Raw genomic sequence first — 19,481 nt, 5'->3', positions numbered from 1 at the left:
GAAGGTAAACGACTAGATGATACTAGAAGACTTGTAGTCCTTATGACCTTGACAGGGCAGCTAGGTGGTGCAGTGGTTAGAGCTCAAGTCTGGAGTCAGGAAGACCTGAGTTCAAATCTGGCCTCAGACATAGATTGACCATGTGACTCTGGGTAAGTCACTTAACCTTGTTTGAGCTGGAGAAGGGAACAGAAAACCACCCCAGTATCTTTGCCAAGAAAACCCCAAATGGGGTTATGAAGAGCTAGACATGACTGAACAATGACCTTGACTATATTCGCCTTACCTGTTTGGTAGCTGGTACAACTTGGGGAGAGGTTTCATTGGTGCTTGGAGGATTACTTGGCATTTTAGTGATAGCTGCTTTGTTGTCAGAGGTCTTGTGACTTGGCGGTTTTCGATTATAGGTGTTCTGTTTTCCAGATGTTGTGGTGTGTGCATTCAGCATGGGCAGCAGGGAGCTACATGGTGTTCTTGAGGAGTAATTGTTTTTTGGATGTGAAACTGAAAAACGACAACAAATAACGTCGGTGTTAGAGGGTATGAAATTAACATTGGTACCTCAGTTACGCACCAGTGAATGACATATTTCCCTTGTTTATTCCGTAGACGTGGAAACCTGGCAGTTGGTAGGAAAGGAGTTAATTCTCAACCTTCAGCACCCCTTCCATTTCTAGATGCTAAGATTCAGACCAACCGGTATATCCAAAATGCCTTAAATTTACTAATGTTGTGTTATCTGGCACTTTACTAAAGAGAAATTCCTTTTTTCATGTACTGTCCCCCACCCCAATAAAGCTTCCATCCAGTAATGACGGGTGATTCCAAAGCTTGCTGGAACGGCGGAAACCAAGCTGGTAGACTCTTTGAAGTTAGGTAAGATTGCTTAATTAAGTGTTATTAATTTATTAATAATTAATTTATTAATAATTCTGGTTGTTTTCCCAAGATGTAACTTTTCTGACAAATGATGGTGACTTTTCTTATGGGTCCTAGGAAAGAGAGCAAGACGAGCAGTACTTTATAACTCAGAGTTCACTTGAGTTTTTTATTCACTATGCTGGACATTTTTTTTACTAGACCTTAAAATACAACATTTTTCTTTCATTCTTAGAAGATTCTTGATTTCGATGAGGAATGACATAGTTTAGGACTTTTCCATGGAATTGGTAATTGCCAATTTGTATTTAATCCTGGGGAATGGAAAAAACAACAAAAACCCCATGGACGTGGTAGTCTTTACATTCCATATATGCTTCCTTTTAAAATCTGCATTTCTCAGCAGTCCTTGTCATGCACAATGTGAGAACTTTACAATCCCATGGTTAGCATGCTATTGCCAAGCTTTCTCTCATTGGGTCTGAGGAAAGAAAGGAGCATTCTCCTCCATGGAGGGCTGATTCTGATCTTGACCGCTTGGCAAGGACATGTTTCTCCCCACTAGATGGCACTGGAGTGAAGATGATGCCTCAGGCAGAGCTGTGAATCATCTTCGGAGATTCAGAAGGCTGAAGACACACAGTCACTGAAAATTAACTTTTTTCCGTCCAGAAAGCCCGGAAACTATGACAAACAGTCAAGCTTTCAATTAGGAATTATACTTTTTGCTAAATTTTTTCAGGGAAAAAAGTCAGAAAAGGGATGGAGAGTGAGGGGTAGATTCCTTGTGTAAGAAATTTAGAGTGTAAAGAAAAGAAGACAACCTCAGCAGTCAATTCTCAGTTATCTGGGTGCAAATTTACTAGTTTGTAAATCTTCCAGGCCATCTGCTTTCCCTCTTCCCTCCTGCTATCTTTGATCCCTTGTATTGTTCATTCCCACTTCCACTGGAAAGTGGGTTGAAATTGGGAAACTCAGCGTATGAAGTTGGACGGTTAGGTTAAGAATGAGGGACAAGACAAGCTAATTATCTGAAACGAAGTCTTTGAGCTATTTGTGGGCTTCATTTAAGCCATGTACTTGTAGGTTGCGTTTGACCACAGAAAAGAGTAGATGCTAAGCTCATGGACATACTGCACGGATAGCAGCTGGAACACTTTACAATACATCTAATTATTACCAGATTTATTAGAAAGCCTTACTCTTTAAACAACGTCTAATGTGGCATCTCAGTTGTTTTAAATCAGAAGAGTAGTTTAGCTTTCTGTTCTTTAAAAAAAGTACATCACAAGGTGCAAACTTTAGTTGACCTGTCTGTTTTCCATATAATTAATCATAAAAACTCCTCATGGCATACTGGCATTTGGAGATCCTGAGTTAAAATTCTGGTATTTCTGGTGAATCACTATAGGATCTTAAGCAGAACAATATAGGTCTCATTTGTATAATAATTTAATGGGTCTATTAACTCATCATCAGTCTGAGTATTTGCTCTACCAGTGTGGATCACAGCCCACCCAGGCTGTCTCATTCCAAATGATTCTTGTCTTCCAGAGCAGGGTTCCTTAAGGGTGTCATGGAACCATCTGACAATCTGGTAAAGCCTCTAGGCTCCTGCTCAGAATAATGATTACATTATTATGTATAAAATAAAATACATAGAATTATAAAGGAAAGCAGATATACTTAAATAAGTTACAAAAATATATATTTTTTAAAAAGCAGGTTCATGGACCCCAGGTCAAGATCCCCTGCTGTAGGTAGTTCTTATTCAAAAATATATATGTTTGTGTTTGTGTTTGTGTGTGTGTATTTCTTGAGCATCAGTGCAGCACTCTAGGCATCCTTCTGTTCTCCCTCACCCCTGCTGCATTATTGGATGACATTTTCTTTATTATTTTTGGAAGAAATCTTTTATGCTACTTTTAGCGCACAAATCTTTGTTAACACGTACTCCATATAAACTGACCATGCTTTTTTCTCTATTGTCTGTTGGATCAGCTGCAGTTTAGTTCATTGGAGATTGTGGTAATTCATTTTTGTTAGCCATTTAGTATCACTAGATAAATGTTTGTGTTTAAAAGACTGTGTGTGTGTGTGTGTGTGTGTACAGCCTGGGATCCTCAAAGTGATACTTCATTTCCAAAATGCAATCTAGCCAGCTCTCTTCAACTATTTAATTCTGGACCCAACTCATTCTCCATTTTCAGTATCTGTTCAAGATATTTACAGATGGATTACCTCACTGGACTGCCTATCTAACTGCATGTCATGATCTGGGCATTAGGTATTTTTCATCCACTTAATTTCTCCTATGTGGTTTATCAGGCTGATTGTGAAAAGGCCCATTAAGTATTCTGAGGCTTGATGCAGTCAGCATAATGTGATTTAGAAATAGGAGCATCTGAAGGACCTTACCAATTATAGGGTATTCCTTTTCTATTTGATGTTTGTGCAAGATGTCCTCCTTGACAACTACAGATATCTTTGACCTGTTTTATGCCTCACTTGATATTCAGAAATAGAGGCCTGTTGAACAGTTATGTGTGTTGTTACATCTATCAAGAAATCTTGTAGGCATGTAATATATGCATGGGAAACACCTTGTGAAAGAAGAGGTGAACTATGTACTCTACTGAATAGATATAAAATTTACAAACAATAAATTCATTGTGATTTCATATTTTTTATACGTATTAGTCAACCAGGCATCTGAAGATGTAGTGTGCAGTGGGAAATCAAACCCTTTTCTTTTTCCTTCTTATAGCTTCATAAATATGCATGTAGATCATCCTTATAAAGATTTTACATAGGTGAGAAAGAAAGTAGGCACAACACTTAGTAGTTGCTGATGTCTTTTCAGTCACCTTTTTTGCGGGGGGGCAATAGTCCATGATTTTTTCCCATTCTTTTAGAATCTTCTTCTCTTTGAGATATCTTACAAACTGATTCCTGAGTGCCTTCAAAAGTATGCTAACTTCAGGCTCTATTTCTTCTGTATGTACATGATCAGGGCCAGCAGCTCTTCCTCCTGACTTCATCTTCTTCCATGTAATTTTTACTTTATCATGTAACACCCCGTACATTAGGGATGTTTGAGTCCAAATGTTGTTGTGGTTTCACTTCCATTAAGAGATTGTTATAGAAATGTTGTTAGATATGTTCCATTTCGCATTTAGGGGATGATCTGGATTAAATAGGTACCTAGCATGTAAGTTCCTTTATACATATACAATCATATACATACATTCCCCACCACTAACTGCAATTTAATCTTCTTTGGTAAAAGGATGATTAAAATACTGACCTACGTTTTTGGGGTTGGCAGGAGGACAGTGGGTATTATAGATAACTGAAAACCATAAAGTATGTTCACAGAACTCATTTAGTATGCAAGACTCACTTTCTCCACAGAGCATGATTTGGGTCTTTAGCTGTTCGATGTCACAGGAGAACCTGGCAGATCTTCCTAGCTCTTCATCATATTTGCGTTCACTGACAAAGTGCTTAAGAGAAGGACAATTAAACAGAGACATCAGGGTAAAAAAATGTTAGTGGAAATATTCTTCAGTGTCTCTAGGTACAAGAATAGTAAAGCCATCAATGATGAATCACACTTTAACTCATTTGTAATAAAGTGCCATGGAGACACTAGTTTTGATTTTCCCTGAGCTTGGTTTCCCCCCACCCCCAACCCTGACTCCTGCCTTGTTCCTGACATTTCCAGTTCTCTTTCTGACTCTAGATCCCCGTTTAGAATTTTATGATTCTATACCCTCAGCTAGGATCAGCTGATCCTTGCTATTACTACCCATTCCAGGAGAATCTGCATTTTCACTAGGGACTCTGGAAATTCTAAAAGCTCTCTGCAGTCAGTGGGATGAATCACTAACAGAAAACCTTTAAGAACTTTTACAGGCTCAGGGTGATATGTTTTAGATGATGTCCTCTGCTTGATGCCTCTCAAATGACTTCATACGATTAGGTTCTGACTCCCCTATTCATAAGGACATATCTACCCAAAGAAAGGGGGAGAAAACGGTTATGTTCTCATTCCTCCCAGAGTCTCCTCTCAAACTCGGTTTATGGTAAACTGAGTGGGAATAAGTTCTTCTCAAGACGGAAACTCATCTGCCTTGCTTGGGACTATTTCAGTCCTCTGCTCCTTCAGTCACTCTAGAAGACTATGCTGGAGATTTTTTGGGTGCAGAGGGGGACAAAATATGCAGAGGTGAAATTGAGAGGAGGATCACAGATTTAGAACTAGAAGGGAATCTCAGTTCATTTGATCCAATCCCCTCATTTTAAAGATGACAAAATTAAGACCTACCCAACCAAATTAGATAATTTGGTCAAAGTTATCAAGGCAGAGCTGGGATTTGAACTTAGGTCTGAGATTTGAATTCAGTTCCTTTGACTCCAAGATATTATCTAGATCATCTCCTTATTTCAAGAAAGTATTCTGGACATGGGTAATACATTCACAAAAGTTGGTGGGAAGACAGCTTCCACACTCAACCTTGCTCTATTTCAATTGCTTCAATTTAAAATTCTCAATGTCACAATAACACACACACACACATACCCTCTCCACTAGCCTATTTCCTCTGGGCCTGTTCTCAGTGAATATACAGGTAAGCTCAGTTCTCCTCTGTGATAATAAATCCTACCATGCCTTCTTATACTTAAAATACTATTATTCAGTGACCTTTACCCTTCTCTCCTCTCCATTTTAACCATCTTGAAAGAGAACCTAGCATATTATGTCAAATCCTTAGAGGAAAAACACTATATCTATATACAAAACAAAAATAATGATGATCTTATCTCAGGCTCAGCATTCAGGCTTTGACATTTAAAAACTTACCTTAATTTCCGCCCGGAGTTCAGCCAGCTGTGCCTCCGCCATCTGACTGGATAGATCAGTAAGTCTCTTTAATTCTTCAGCTTTTTTCTGACGAGCAGTCAGAATTTCCACTACCAAGGAAGGAAGAATAACATGTTAAGGGCAGAAATTTAAACATATTAATGGATATATTTTAGAATCAATTTTCCTCTTTTATATTGACTTTTGAATACATAGCCATGCTCAGTTTTCTGATCTAGTCACTGAAACTGTTTCCCAGTGCAAGCTGTCATTGATTGCTATCTAATCCCCTTCCCGGTGTTTTAATCCCATCAACAAACTCCTCCTCCTCCTCCTCTTAATTAACAATTTTCCTCCCCACCTTTTTACCTCTTCTCTACTCCATTTTTGGGTCAAAAATTCAAAAAGGCACCTGATCTAATTTCACCCGAAGATCTCAAATTTCAAATGGGGAAATGCTAAGAGAAACAAATATCTTAAAATAGAGACTGTGAAAAATTACAAGCTATCTAAAAGCAACTTGAAATTCCATGCAAATCTGGATCACTGTGTGAGGCATGGGAATTCATTATGAAGGAACAATGTTTTGTTCTGTATCCTGAAAAATGTCTAGAAAATATCTGGTATTTGTGTTGGTTATTAAACATTAATTAATAAAATAGAATTTGTTGACAGGTAGAGTCTATATTTCATCCATCCAGATTCACTTAGGGCAACTAATTGCCATTCGAGTCATTCACCCATATTTAACTTGACACTAAGTACTTTTAGGGAGCTAAAAGGTTCCCAGATGCCTTTGCTCAGATGATATGCTTCCATTCTATAAAAGGAGCCAAGTTCCAAATCTAAGCATTTCATGTCTGTATTGTAAATGTCCCCAAAGGCACATTTGCAAGCGTAAGTCAATGCCAACTTGAACTGGAATGGTCCAAGAAGAGTATTCTTCAGCATCTGCACATGCGGAGAAGACGCTAGGGAGTTCTCAGCCTCTATATTTTCATACATCTGTCAGCTAAATTCCAGATCCAAATAGATCTAGTAGCCCACAGGCATTTCATGTGAATTTGTGACAGTTCCTAAAATACATTAGAGCCCGTAAAACAATGAATAAAAACACACACGGTAAGAATGCATTCACAATATTATCTTTTAACAAACTCTTACATCTCATTTAAGTCTACAATCACTGCCCCCATTTCAATTAGACAAACACTGCTTGCTCTAAGAAAAAAAAAAGTATATCTAATTGAGAATGTATATACAGCTATTCATTTTAAATTCTTTGCTGAATAATAACCCATTGCTCTATTAAGTTCGAGTCATAGCACACCTCTAGAACCACAGTGCCAAACAACATGATTTCTGATTGCGAGAATGCTTAACATACAAAATATCAAAAATAGGCATTTAAATGCCTGAATGAAACAAAGTAAAGAATGAATCAGTGGTTAAAATGTCCTACAAAACCATATACCATGTCATTAGACTGTGATAGACATATCTTTTCATAAAACTTAACAGTGATAGCGATGTTGTGATATTAATAAAATAATCAAACCATAAATCATGTAGCCCAGTGGAATGTCAGGCTGCTATAATTCCTTTTTGATTACTTACCCCCTCCCCCTGATTTACCAAGGCACATTTCCCGGGAAAGATTGATCTGTGCTGTACAGCCTCTCAGAATATGTAGGAACCTGCTAAGATATTCAAATTTTTTTTTCTACTTTTCCCTTTGTTTATGGGGATGGTGGTGGTGGTAGTAGTGGTGGCATGGACTTACATGAAAGATGTGGGACAGGATGATGTTTGGGGTGATTTGTTTTCAGGATAGAATTAGGGGAAAGTAGCAGTTTCTTTTCCCAAAGCAATCACTTGCAAGTACCTGAAACCAGTGATTCTAGAAAGCAATTTGGAATTATGCCCCAAAAAGTTTCTAAAATGTCCAAATTCCTTTCACTCAGAGGTGAAAGCAATGGCTAGGCATATACCTCAAAGAGTACCTAAATGGAAAGAAAGGTGGTGGGTGTGTGTGTGTGTGTGTGTGTGTGTGTGTGTGTGTGTGTGTGTGTTTCATAGCAGCACTTTTATAGTAGAAAAGAACTAGAAACAAAATAGATGCCCACAAATTGGTACATAAATGTCACAGAATATTACTGAATCAGGAGAAAGGATGGATTTCAAGTAGAGTATTCAAAGAAGCAGAGGAAAAAATATGAGCTGATGTAGGCGGACCAAAACAATTATACACATAGATTACAACTATGTAACTGGAAAGAACAGCAACAAGTCTAAGGACTTGGGTTCAAATCCTGCCTCTGACATTTACTAGACCTGTTAACCATAGACAGGTCATTTCATTTACCTGGGCCAGTTTCCTGAGGTCTATGAAAAGAGAGGGTGGACTAGATGGCCTCTAATTTCTCTTCTGCCCTAAATCTATAATTCTATGAAAAATTGAACGCTGTGTAAGTATAAAGACCAGGCTTGGCTGAGGAAAAAATGAGAAAATGAAGCTCCCTTACTCCTCTGTTGAGGTGAAGGACTGTGGAGGACTTTGTAGAGGTGAAAGAGGTGGTCAGTGGTGTTGGTTAGGTTTGCTGAACTGCTTTCCCCCCTCTCATCTTTCTCTTCCTTGTTACAAGGGACAACTCACAGTGGCTGGAACAGATATGTTCATAAATGGAAAGAATACAAAAAAAAAGCTATTAATAAAAATTTAAAATTTGAAAAAGAAAGTAAGTGCCTTGGACCCCAGATTTTCTTACCAATTTAACTTAAAAAATGTAAGACTGGAAGTCCAGAGATCCAGAAGTTTTATTGTCAAATAAAAGTCTGAAAGAATTTATGTAAAGTAGGAAAGTATAATAAGATTAACTGATGGGCTCTTTTTTCAGCACCATAAAAACAGGAAGAAGATGGTGGCAAATGTTCAAGATGAAACTAGGGAAATAGATAGAACAATAAAATCATAAAATGTTCAAGCTGGAAAGTGTATCTAGTCCAACTTCCTCACTTTTCAGAATAGGAAACTGAAGTCTGGAGAAGTTAAACAGCTCATTCAGTGTCATGAAGCTTGACTACAAGTCAAGCATTCTCGATCCAAGCATTGTCAGTTCCCAAGACACACCAGTAATGCTCTCTGACTTTTCTTTATATTTGATTTTGGAGCAACTGACAATTAGATATCATTGTTCTTTTTTTGAGGCAGTAAGACTAAAGCATTCACACCAACAGCAGTCAAAAACCAAAGTCTTTATCCAAAAGGATGTGAATGGGCCCCAAAATAAGATTGCAGGTGCAGAATTACCAGCCAATTCCTCCTGTGTTCAAGTTAATGTAAATGTGCATGTAAATGAAGACATGTGCATCAGCAAGTCTTTGGAAGCATTTTACATATATTCTACATTAACATTTCAAAGCCATTTATTATGAAAAAGCCTTAAAACTTCAGATCTAAAGCAGTACTTCTTTTGGGGCCAATATTATCACCTCAAAGACATCAATCAAAGATTCAGGACTGAACCTGAGGTTCATTTGATCACGTCAGTATAAATAGAATTATAAGGAAGTTTTGAAACTACCATTTTTTCTCTCTAGAAATATGAAAGAGAAGAATGGTTGAATAAGAAACTTTATATATCACTGTATTTAGGACCTGACATATTATTATTACATTATTATCTATATTTTTAAAAAGTAGACTGCTGAAATGTATTTTCTCTGTTGCATTTATAAAGTCCTTTAGAAGTCACTGAGTTTAATTTCCTCATGTTACAGATGAGGAAACTGAGGCCCAGAAAAGTTAAATTATTTGTCCAAGGTCATACAACTAGTCAGTTTCAGAACTGGGATGTGAATCTAGTTCTTCCTAATCTCAGTACTGCATTTCTTTCTTGCACCACCTTCATTTCCACCTCTTAAAGTTCCTAGTTAACTTCTAAGTTAAGCACAAACACCACTTTCTACATGAAGCCTTTTCTTATCTCCTCAACTGCTTGTGTCTTCCCCACCCCTCGGCCTGAAATTTGCTTTGTATATATTTATATGACTGTCTTTTCTCTGATAAAGTATACTCCCTGAAGGCAGGGGCTATTTATTCTCTTTTTTTTCTTCATCTCACCAGTGTCTAGTACTGTGCACTGTATATAATAAACAGTTAATGCTTGTTGTTTATAAAATGAACCATATTGATTCAGAATTCATTATGGGGGGAGGGAGGGAAGGAGGGAGGGAATGAGGGAGAGGGAGAGAGAGATAGAGGGAGAGAGAAGAAGGAGGAGGAGGAGGAAGACCAAGAAGAAGAAGAGGAAGAAGAAGGAGGTGGAGGAGGTGGAGAAGGTGGAGGAGGAGGAGAAGAAGGAGAAGGAGAAGAAGGAGGAGAAGGAGGAGAAGGAGGAGGAGGAGAAGAAGGAGGAGGAGGAGAAGGAGTAGAAGAAGAAGAAGGAGTAGTAGAAGAAGAAGAAGAAGAAGAAGAAGAAGAAGAAGAAGAGATTTTTTTTTTCCTTCTGCAATTGGTTGAAATCGAGGAATGCAAAATGGATGGAAGAATATCCAAAGGGCCTTTATATTTGCGTTATAAGTGCCTGGGGATTTACACAGGAGATCTTTGGTACTAATGGTTATTCATTCAAGGGTTTCACTCTTGTTCTCCTCTTCCTTACAGTGAGTTTCTCATCTATCATACTGTCCTTAGGCATCAGTTTTGAGGTTTTAATTTATTTCTTTAGTTTGTAATTCCTTGTTAAAATCCTGCTCTGATGTCTAATTGTGCCTTGGAGGTGAGTGTAATCTCAGGTTTTTAAAAAAAACTGTCAGTGCAATATAAGTTCTGACCGGTCCTGAGATAGAAAGACTTTGAATGTGACTCCAGTGACAGACTGGTTATCTCTTGTCCAAGGACCAGGTTAGCTAAGTGCTCAAGAGATCTTCACCAAAAGGCTGGCCACTAGTGCTTCTTGTAGCTATTTTTGTTGGTATTTCACCTTGGCAACTCATGAAGGCTGTCTACAAAAGTATTAAAGGTTCGTTTGCTATGTTACTGGAAGTAGATCACAGCACTGAAATAATCATGGAAGTGGGCAAGTTTGCATGAGATCATGTTGGTGTGTTCCATCATGCTGGTCCCAACATTCCATAGAAAGTAAATTAATTTCTTTTACTAAGTGCTTCAGTATGGTGCGGTGTATCTTTATTGGGTAAGTTTTGAGTCAGGAACTTGGTTAAAGTCCTGTTAATGACACACACTCCTTGTATGACTCAGGACAAGTCACTTCAGCTCTCTACGCCCCAGGCGACTCTAAGGCCACAAACTGCTTATCTGCGTTGACAAAGTTTCCATGGAATAAAATCATCAGTTTTGACGTCAAAAAAGAACCCAAAAGAATACTCAATATGTAGAATCAGTGTGGGGTAGTGGATAGAGTGTTTAGCTTGGAGTCTGTAAAATGTGGCTTCAGATCTTACATCAGGCACTTATTTACTGTGTGACTGAGAAAGTCTCTTCTCTGTGTGCTCCAGACAACTCCCTGAGAGTGGCTGTATAGTACAATGGGAAGTATGTTAGGTCTACAGTCAGATGATCTGGGTTCACATCTCACCTCTGACAATTACCACCTGCGTGACTTAGGTGACAAATGACTTAATTTCTTTAGGGCCTCAGTTTCCTCACCTGTAAAGTGAGAGGGTTGGACTAGATGGACTCTAAGGTTCCTTGTACCTCTAATTCTACGATCCTATGATCAAGGAAATTACAGAGTGATTATGATGCTTCACTCCGGTAAAATCCCGGACCTTGCACTTATTGGCATATGTGTTCGACACTATGCTAGATACTGTACAGGAAAATAACATCTCTTTCCTTAAGAAGCAGAGAAACAAGATGCAGGAAACAACTGGAGAACCATTTGAAGATAATATGCAGGTGATTTCAAGATATCATCTGTTCACACTGTACAGAGGAGCGATGTAGGAATGCAGAATAAGGGGCAGATCGATTTGGTGTTCTGTTAGACGCATGGAGGATGGATTCTGATATAACTGCTTCAATTATGTGAGAACGGACTATGTTCATAGTCCCAAACCATTCTGGGAGAGAAATACTCTTCAGAAATCCTTCAAATGTCAATACTTTTTGGCTTCTGAGGTGATTGCAGGGGGAAGAGAGGAAGGTCAGAATAGAACCTGAGGGCTTTTTTTTTTCTGTGAGAAAATGATGTGATATTGCCCTAGCATGGTGATGAGAAAGCACTGCCAGAGACTATATACAGTAAAATCTACTGTTACCACTTTCTCTGAAAGGTTATGAAACTGAGGAGGAAAACAAGCCAAAGCTGAGAAATGTAAAAACTGTGCTCATCTACTTTTACTGAAGAAATAGGATGTTCCATGAAAATGTAACCATGTCATAACTACAGAGGCTATGAAGCCATGTTAACATGCCACCTACACTGGCCCACATGCTGTGGAATGTCATCAGAACTGCTGAATATTCGAGTCTGAAAAACATTTACAATTCTATTGGCACTTTCTCAGGGAGTATGACCTGCCACGCAGTGCCCTCTTTGGAGTTCGAAGGACCACTGTAATTTGATCTGGGAATTCCCCACCTACATTCCTACCCCAACTGTCCACACTCAACACTATCCATCACTTACTTGCTTCTTCTTTAACTTTATCCATTTCTGCCATTAATGAAACTTCTTTGTCAATGATGCTGAAAGAAAAGGACAAATTATTAACCAAAGATTGAAGGTAATTCAATTCACCGAGCATTTTTGATCACCTATTTCCAAGCATAGTACTTGGTCCTGGGGTCTAAAAGGTAACATTTTACATCCTCAAGGAGCTTATGTTTCTCTGAGGGAAAGAAACATTTTTGATAAACAATGAATGAAAGAGAAATAGCTTTTAAAAGCTGTCAAATAAGCCTTTAAATAAGGATCAACAAAAACGTTACTACAAATGCTTGTGTTAGATTGTCAAACTATTATTTTACTTGCCCAAATGAAAGGAGGTAAACTCTAAATGATGTTCATTTTATCATTAACTAACAGAATTTAATTCAACAAACATTTATTGATCACAAAGTATACATAAGGCAGTGTACCAGGGGCTGAGAATGCAAAGAGGTAGCATTGGAATAATTACTCCTAGAGAAAACCTGGTTTTTACTGAAAATACAATTGATGCCTTGATATCTGGTCTGCAGATCATCTAAATCACTTAAGGAATCCTCAACTTTCTTCAAGTTGCGACTTCCTCTGCTCTGATTTGGTGATATTTCACTTCCCTGGGATAAGCGCTATGTGGCCTATTTACTTTTGAAATTAAAGTCAATTGAAATTAATTTTCTCTTGAGAATTTTGCAGAGCTCATTGAAGTAATTGGTGCCTCTGTGGGGTACCACAAAAGCATGGCTGGGAATTATTGAGATGATAACTGATTGATGGGGATAACTAAACATGAACCACCTGGAGAATGAAGACATCTGTAGGAGCTTTGCAGCAAGTGACTTGGGAATGGTGATTTGGAAGCTGTTTCTACTCATTGTGAATTGTGAAGAACTCTCCTGAAGACCTGCTAAAAGCCGGTCAGATAACTTGCATAACAACAGCAGGACGTCATCAACCACTCAGAAATATAATATGGCTTAATGTAAAAACATGGTGGATCACTGCTGTGTGACCAAAAGAAAACTACAGAGAATAATGTTAGCATGTCAACACCACGCTTATCAGTCTTACAAGAAAACACCAGATATAATCAGTAAACCCATGCTCTATCCACTTTAGACATTCTTGGTTGCTTTGAGATATTTGCATATATCCTAAGACTATCTAGCTATTCATTCATTTATTTATTCATTTGATGATGATGATGACAATGACAAAAGTACAATGGCAAGACTTCTGATTTTGGCATCAAATCTAAGTTCTACCACTTACTGCCTGAGTGACCTTGGGGAAGTCATTTAGCCTCTGGGCCTCAGTTTCCTCATTTGTAAAATGAAGGGGTTGGACTAGAGGTCTTCTGAGATCCCATCTAGCTCTAGAACTGTTGTCCTAAGATACTAGTAACTTACATTTATATAGCATTTTAAAGTTTGTAAAGGATTTGAGATCCATTTTCTTGCTGGAGTAGCACACCTAGCCTGTGAGGTAGGTACAATACATATTATTATTTGCATTACATAAACAACCGAAGGTGAGGGAGTTTAAATGATTCATCCATGTTTATGCAATCAGGAAGCACGGGAGGCATGATTTCAATTTAGGTCTTCTCTGATATAACATAAACTCTTTGAAGGCAGGGCACTCTCATTTTTGTCTTTATTTCCAATACCAAGGCAATTCCCGACACATAGTGCTTAATAAACGCTTGATTATTGATATTTGATTCCAAGTCCAATACTCCACCTACACTAAGCAGGGTCTCTTGACAGTATTGCAAGTCATATCAGAATTAATAATGACTCGTATGACCATTACCTGTCACCAGTAGAGTACAAGATGGCATTAAGCAGGGAAGTGTTGATCTGTTTAATGCACACTTGAGGAAGCAAATGAAGACATGGAACTTGGTGTTAAATTACACTTTCCCAATCCTCTGGAAAATTCAACAGACCTTGAACAGCTTTAAAAGTTTTTTTGCAATCTAAGAGCTGTATATACAGATAACTGTTTTCAAAGCTCACGGGGTAGGAAGGTTTGATTTTGCTGAGTCAGTGGAGTGCTATGAACTGATAAGCCCTAAAAAAACGAGCCTATAGCAAAGAAACCTTCTAGCATCAGACTGAAGAGTTTCATTAGCAACACAGAACTGAAAGCTGTCACTGAATTTTGCTATCTAGGCAGCATATTGTCCAATTACACACCTAACCTCACTCCCCCACCCCTGCTTCCTCACTACCTACTTATTTCTTAATCCTTTGCAGTCTTGGCTTCTGACTCCATCACTTGACTAAAAGTCTCTCCAAGGTTACCAGTGATCCATCATTCTTCTGGTCCTCCAAGTTGATAACCTAAGCATTATCCTTGACTCCTTAAACTTTCTCACTCCACATCTCCAATCAACTGCCAAACCTTGCTATTTCTGCCTCGCTAACATTGCTCTCACCTGACCCCTTCTCTCTACCCCCAAAGCTACCACCATAGTTCAAGTCCCTATCACCTCTTACTGAGATTATTGCAATGGCCTTTTAATTTGTCTCCTTGCCCCAAGTCTCTCCCTATTCCAACCTATCCTCCACACAATGACAAAACGATTTAAACTGACAATGCCAAACACTGTACTAAATGCTTCAGAAATTTCTCACTTTATCTTTACTATAACCCTGGGATGTAGGTATTGTTATTATCCCCACTTTATAGCTGAAGAAACTGAGGCAAGCACAGGTTAAGTGACTTGCCCAAGATCACACGGCTAGATAGTGTCTGAGGCCAAATTTGAATTCAGGTTTCCCTAACTTCGGACCCTGTGTTCTATGCAGTGACTTAAACAGCTGCCTGAATCTGAAAGCCAAATCCCTATCTACCAAATCTCTGCCTATTGCAGCTGCCTCTCATGCTTTCTTACCACCAAAATACAGGCCGACTAGCTCTAAGAGGTACATGAGTTCCATCATCTGATTCTCTTAAATTCTTTAGCCAGAAATGTTATAGTGGCTGTTGGTCACATCTCCCATGAACTATATGAGAGCTACCCCTACTCCCTTCTGCCCCCTGCTCCCTACAATGCTTTATCCCCCTACCACATGGCAGTGAAAGAAAATAAGAGATTCATTTTCCTATGGGTACAGAAATGATGGAAATTGTTTCTTTGTTGGTATACTGTACTGGTTGGCTGTAAGTCATGGTTATGCAAAAATCCAGAAATTCTTAATCATGGGAGAAATCAGCAATCTGGAGCATTAACTTATGATTAAAAGATCTGCTGCATTCAATAATTCTAAATATTCACCAACTATAGCACAAGGACTCAAGATTAAAATAGGAAGTTAATCATTCAGTTTACAAATCTGGATGGTAACAGCTTCTCAGGATTTGCCCTTTTCCCCATTTAATCATCCATGACGCTAAATACTGAACTTTTCTTGGCTTAACACTTTATCTTCCATACATTTGAAAGAAGGACAGACTGACTCTTCCAAGTGACTTTTTCCCTGGCCACCCAAAGTATTCTCCATGTCATAATTAGAGTAATTTGAAGGGCACCAGAATTAGGGAATCTCCAATGACACATATTCTAATAAACAAAGCCCACAGGACTCACATGCTGACCTTACTTTCCTTGTGACTGCCCTTCTGCTTCCCAAACATACATCTTCTAATTTCATCTAAACTGCTTGGGCAGTAAAGTTTTATTTTTGTACCATAAAAAAAGCTTTTATTACCAAAGCAATAAGACCTAAGGAGAAAAGGAATGCCATGACAGCTCTTTTGTGTCTTTTTATATAGTTAATCACTGTGATAAAGGATCCTTTTATAAAAAATGTTTCTACTCTCTGGATCCTTTCCTATAGAATAATAAAAAAAATCGCTAGAAGGACCCTCAGAGCCCATCTAATCGTAGGCTACATAAGATAACAGATCTGGAGCTGGAAGGTACCTTTGAGGCATCTAATTCAACTTCCTCACTTCAAAATGCGGAAATTATGATCCAAGGAAATCAAATGACTCGCTTGAGGTAACATAAGTAGTAAGAACCTAAGCAGTATTTGAACCCAAATCCTCCACCTCCAGACCAGTGCTCTTTCCTGACTATTAATAAGACACCTTGGTGGAAACAAAATGAACTTACTCTGATGAAGGCCTTTACTTAAAACCTATACAAAATGGATGTGTATGGCAGAACTGTGATACACTAAAATATGTGGTAATAGTGCGGGCCCCCTGAAATCTGCTCTTCTAAAATAAAATAAAGAATGATCCCTTGAGGTAGATGGACAACCAAGGTTATCAGTCTGGAGGACACAATATACCTAATGGGTTTGGGATGCAGGAAGAGGAATTTAAAGGGGAGTTTTAAATAAAGAAGTACACCACCAACTAGTGCTTCCTTTTAGAGCTAAACCCAGGCCACGTTCTCTCCCTGATTTGTTTTCCTCAGGGAATATGTTTGTAGTGAGTGAAATTGTCTGAGATCATCTGGTCCCAAGCAATTTCACATCAGTACCTTCCAGCGGAGAAAGTGACTTTTGTGCAGGCCTTCCTCAACTCATCAGCTATCAAGTGGAGACAGAATGGGGAGATAATATCAGAAATCAGAAGGAAAACAGAGAGAAGGGGTGGGAACGGGCAGAGAGAAGCATCCAGGAAATGAAGGCACATCTCCCTCCCTGCAGTTACTGTGCAGAGTAAGAAAATGGGGGAGATAATAAGGGGGTGGGACTTCATGGGGAGAATGAATCCAAATGAATATAAATGCAGTTTTTGAGTCCTCCTGGCTCCCTCAAGTGGTATAAATCATTTAAATGAGTGAGAAGCTGCATAGTTAGGGCTCCCAGCATAAATAATTTCCATTTCCATCAGTGGAGACAACAGAGGTAATGAAAAAGCATTTTCCTCCACCTTGGGTCTTGCTCCTTATTATCACATTAAGATTAGGAGCTGTGCAAACACTGTGGAATGATGGTTTGATTTCTGACAGCTTTTGGTAAATGTATTTGGTTTCTGTGAACACATAAAAGTGAACCAGTGAATGGCTAGTTAATTTCCATACTAGGGAGCTACCCTGAACTAGGGCTAAGAGAGGGTCCCCTCCCTAATTCCTGCCATTGTCCCTACAACCTCAGCTCTCACTGAAGGACAGAGATGCAGCACGGCACCTCAACAAGACCTAATGTGTCAGTCTTGTGCAGAACCTGACACTGCATGCCCAACACTGACTTGTAATTTCTGTGTCAAGGTCACTGGGTGCTAGCATCTACAACGTGGGACCCTGTGTCCTTCTTTTGAGGTATGATCAGTGTGTCCACAATGCCCAGACCACTTTTGTTAGGGTGCTGATGCTACTATTCTAGTACCTGTCTCGGTCCTTTATCCATTTCCTTCCTTTTTCAAGACTGAAGGTAGTAAATAAAGCTTTTAGGAAGGCTATGACATTGGTACAATTGAGAAAGGGCATCCTCTTTCTCGAATAGTGCAGGAAAATATGGTGGATGTGTCACTCCTATTTTTCACTTGCAAGCACACCTTAACTTCACTGTTCTTCCCTATTCTCTTAAAGCCACTGCCTCTTCTTGTGGAGCCTGGGTTCTTTCGCCTCACAAGCTTTACTTGAAGGAAAAGACCCAGACTACCCTTTTGTCACTGCTCTATTCCACACAAACCATACTTAACCATTCTTTTGGGTAAAGGTTTTTACCCTCCCCTATCATACAATTAGGAATTACACAGGGGACAAAAATGGAGGAAGAAGTTTCAGCCATCATACTGGCCCTTCATGAAAAGATAACCCTGCTTCCACCCAAGCCTGGGACACTTCCATCCTGCAGGTTGAAGGGAGGTATTGCTCCCAATTGGCTGAAAGGATGCTGAACAACTTATTCAGCTGGTTCTAGAGACTCTTGGAAGAGACATATTGAGGAAGGATCTCCTGGAAGGTAGTGGAGAGAAAAATACTTTGAAAGGCAGATTGTAGCACTTTGAGCTATGGAAATGTATGTAAGCAGCTGTGATGTTTCAAAATTTTAAGGGACATAGTTTCTGGGTAATTAATAACTTTATTAATAATGCATTTTATTTATAAAAAAGGCATTTTTGAGTGCCAAAGACCCTCAAGGTGGCAGCTCATGGCTCATATGCCCTTGGAAAAGTGGATATTGCAGAGGATGGCAATAAAATGTGATTGGTTAACAATTAATGAGAGAATGAGTTTCATAATGAGAAGTGCGCTCACTCCAATGAGGGGCTGAGACAGTGATAGCACTCTTGAACAAAGAGACTATCTCTATATGCAGACCACTCCCACCTTTGGGCAACCTAAACAAATGATCTACCTCTACCTAAACTTGCTTAAGTGGAACACAAGGGGACCCCCCCCCACTTAGATGAAATTCCTTGTAATTTTGGGTGAGGTCTCACCACAATTGAGGAGAAAGTTAATTCAACCTTCAGAGACTGAGTTCTGAAATGAGGACTTTAGAAAAAGGGGGGAGCTCTGGATCTCCCCAAATCATTGGTTCCTAATAATCACTTCTCTCATAGTCCTATCCTAGGTTACACTTGTAGGGGACCAGCTTTGTAATGTTTTTATTGTTCCTCTTTGCTTGACTGACCTGCCAACTCCCTCTCCACCCCCCAGGGTCATCTCCAATTGTCCTGATCTATATCTGACCAGTGGACCCAGATGGCTCTGGAGGAGAAAGTGAGGCTAGTGATTTTGCACAGCCCTACTTCACCTTAAATATAATTCATTTGCAAGTCATGGTATCATCTTCCTGATGTCACGGTCCTCTTTTGAGAACAGACAAACCATGCACAATCTCCATCCCCCATTTCCTATCCTTTCTTCTAGGTCTTATCATTAGAGTCAATTGGTCTGATTCTGTCTAGGCTGGATATCATACCAAGTTTCAGGTTTTTAGTTAATAAAGATGGGTTTTGAAAACTGTAGGTATCTCAGTCCTGCTAAAATATGTGTTGACAATAATTAGTTCTGACCATGGCAATTCCAGGCTTGTGACAGTCACTTCTTTGACTACACTTCCCTCAGATGAGTCTTGGTCCTAAAT

The 19,481-nt window shown here is 39.0% G+C and overlaps 1 protein-coding gene across 3 annotated transcripts in view; it reads right to left on the bottom strand.

Moving 5' to 3' along the window:
• The window catches only part of SPATS2L (spermatogenesis associated serine rich 2 like), a 241,613-nt gene that overhangs the window by 1,959 nt on the left and 220,173 nt on the right, over positions 1-19,481 (bottom strand). For all 3 annotated transcript variants that reach the window (XM_036744739.1, XM_036744738.1, XM_036744740.1), the window contains exons 8-11: positions 12,403-12,461; positions 5,747-5,856; positions 4,283-4,385; positions 287-504 (exon numbers count right to left, since the gene is read on the bottom strand). In XM_036744739.1, coding sequence (XP_036600634.1) covers positions 287-504; positions 4,283-4,385; positions 5,747-5,856; positions 12,403-12,461 — 490 coding nt within the window. The remainder of the gene's footprint in view (positions 1-286; positions 505-4,282; positions 4,386-5,746; positions 5,857-12,402; positions 12,462-19,481) is intronic.

This window comes from Trichosurus vulpecula, chromosome 2 (assembly GCF_011100635.1).
Source record: "Trichosurus vulpecula isolate mTriVul1 chromosome 2, mTriVul1.pri, whole genome shotgun sequence".
NCBI classification, from domain to species: domain Eukaryota; kingdom Metazoa; phylum Chordata; class Mammalia; order Diprotodontia; family Phalangeridae; genus Trichosurus; species Trichosurus vulpecula.
Note: the sequence above shows the minus strand (reverse complement) of the source record. Positions and strands in the feature narration are given on the sequence as shown.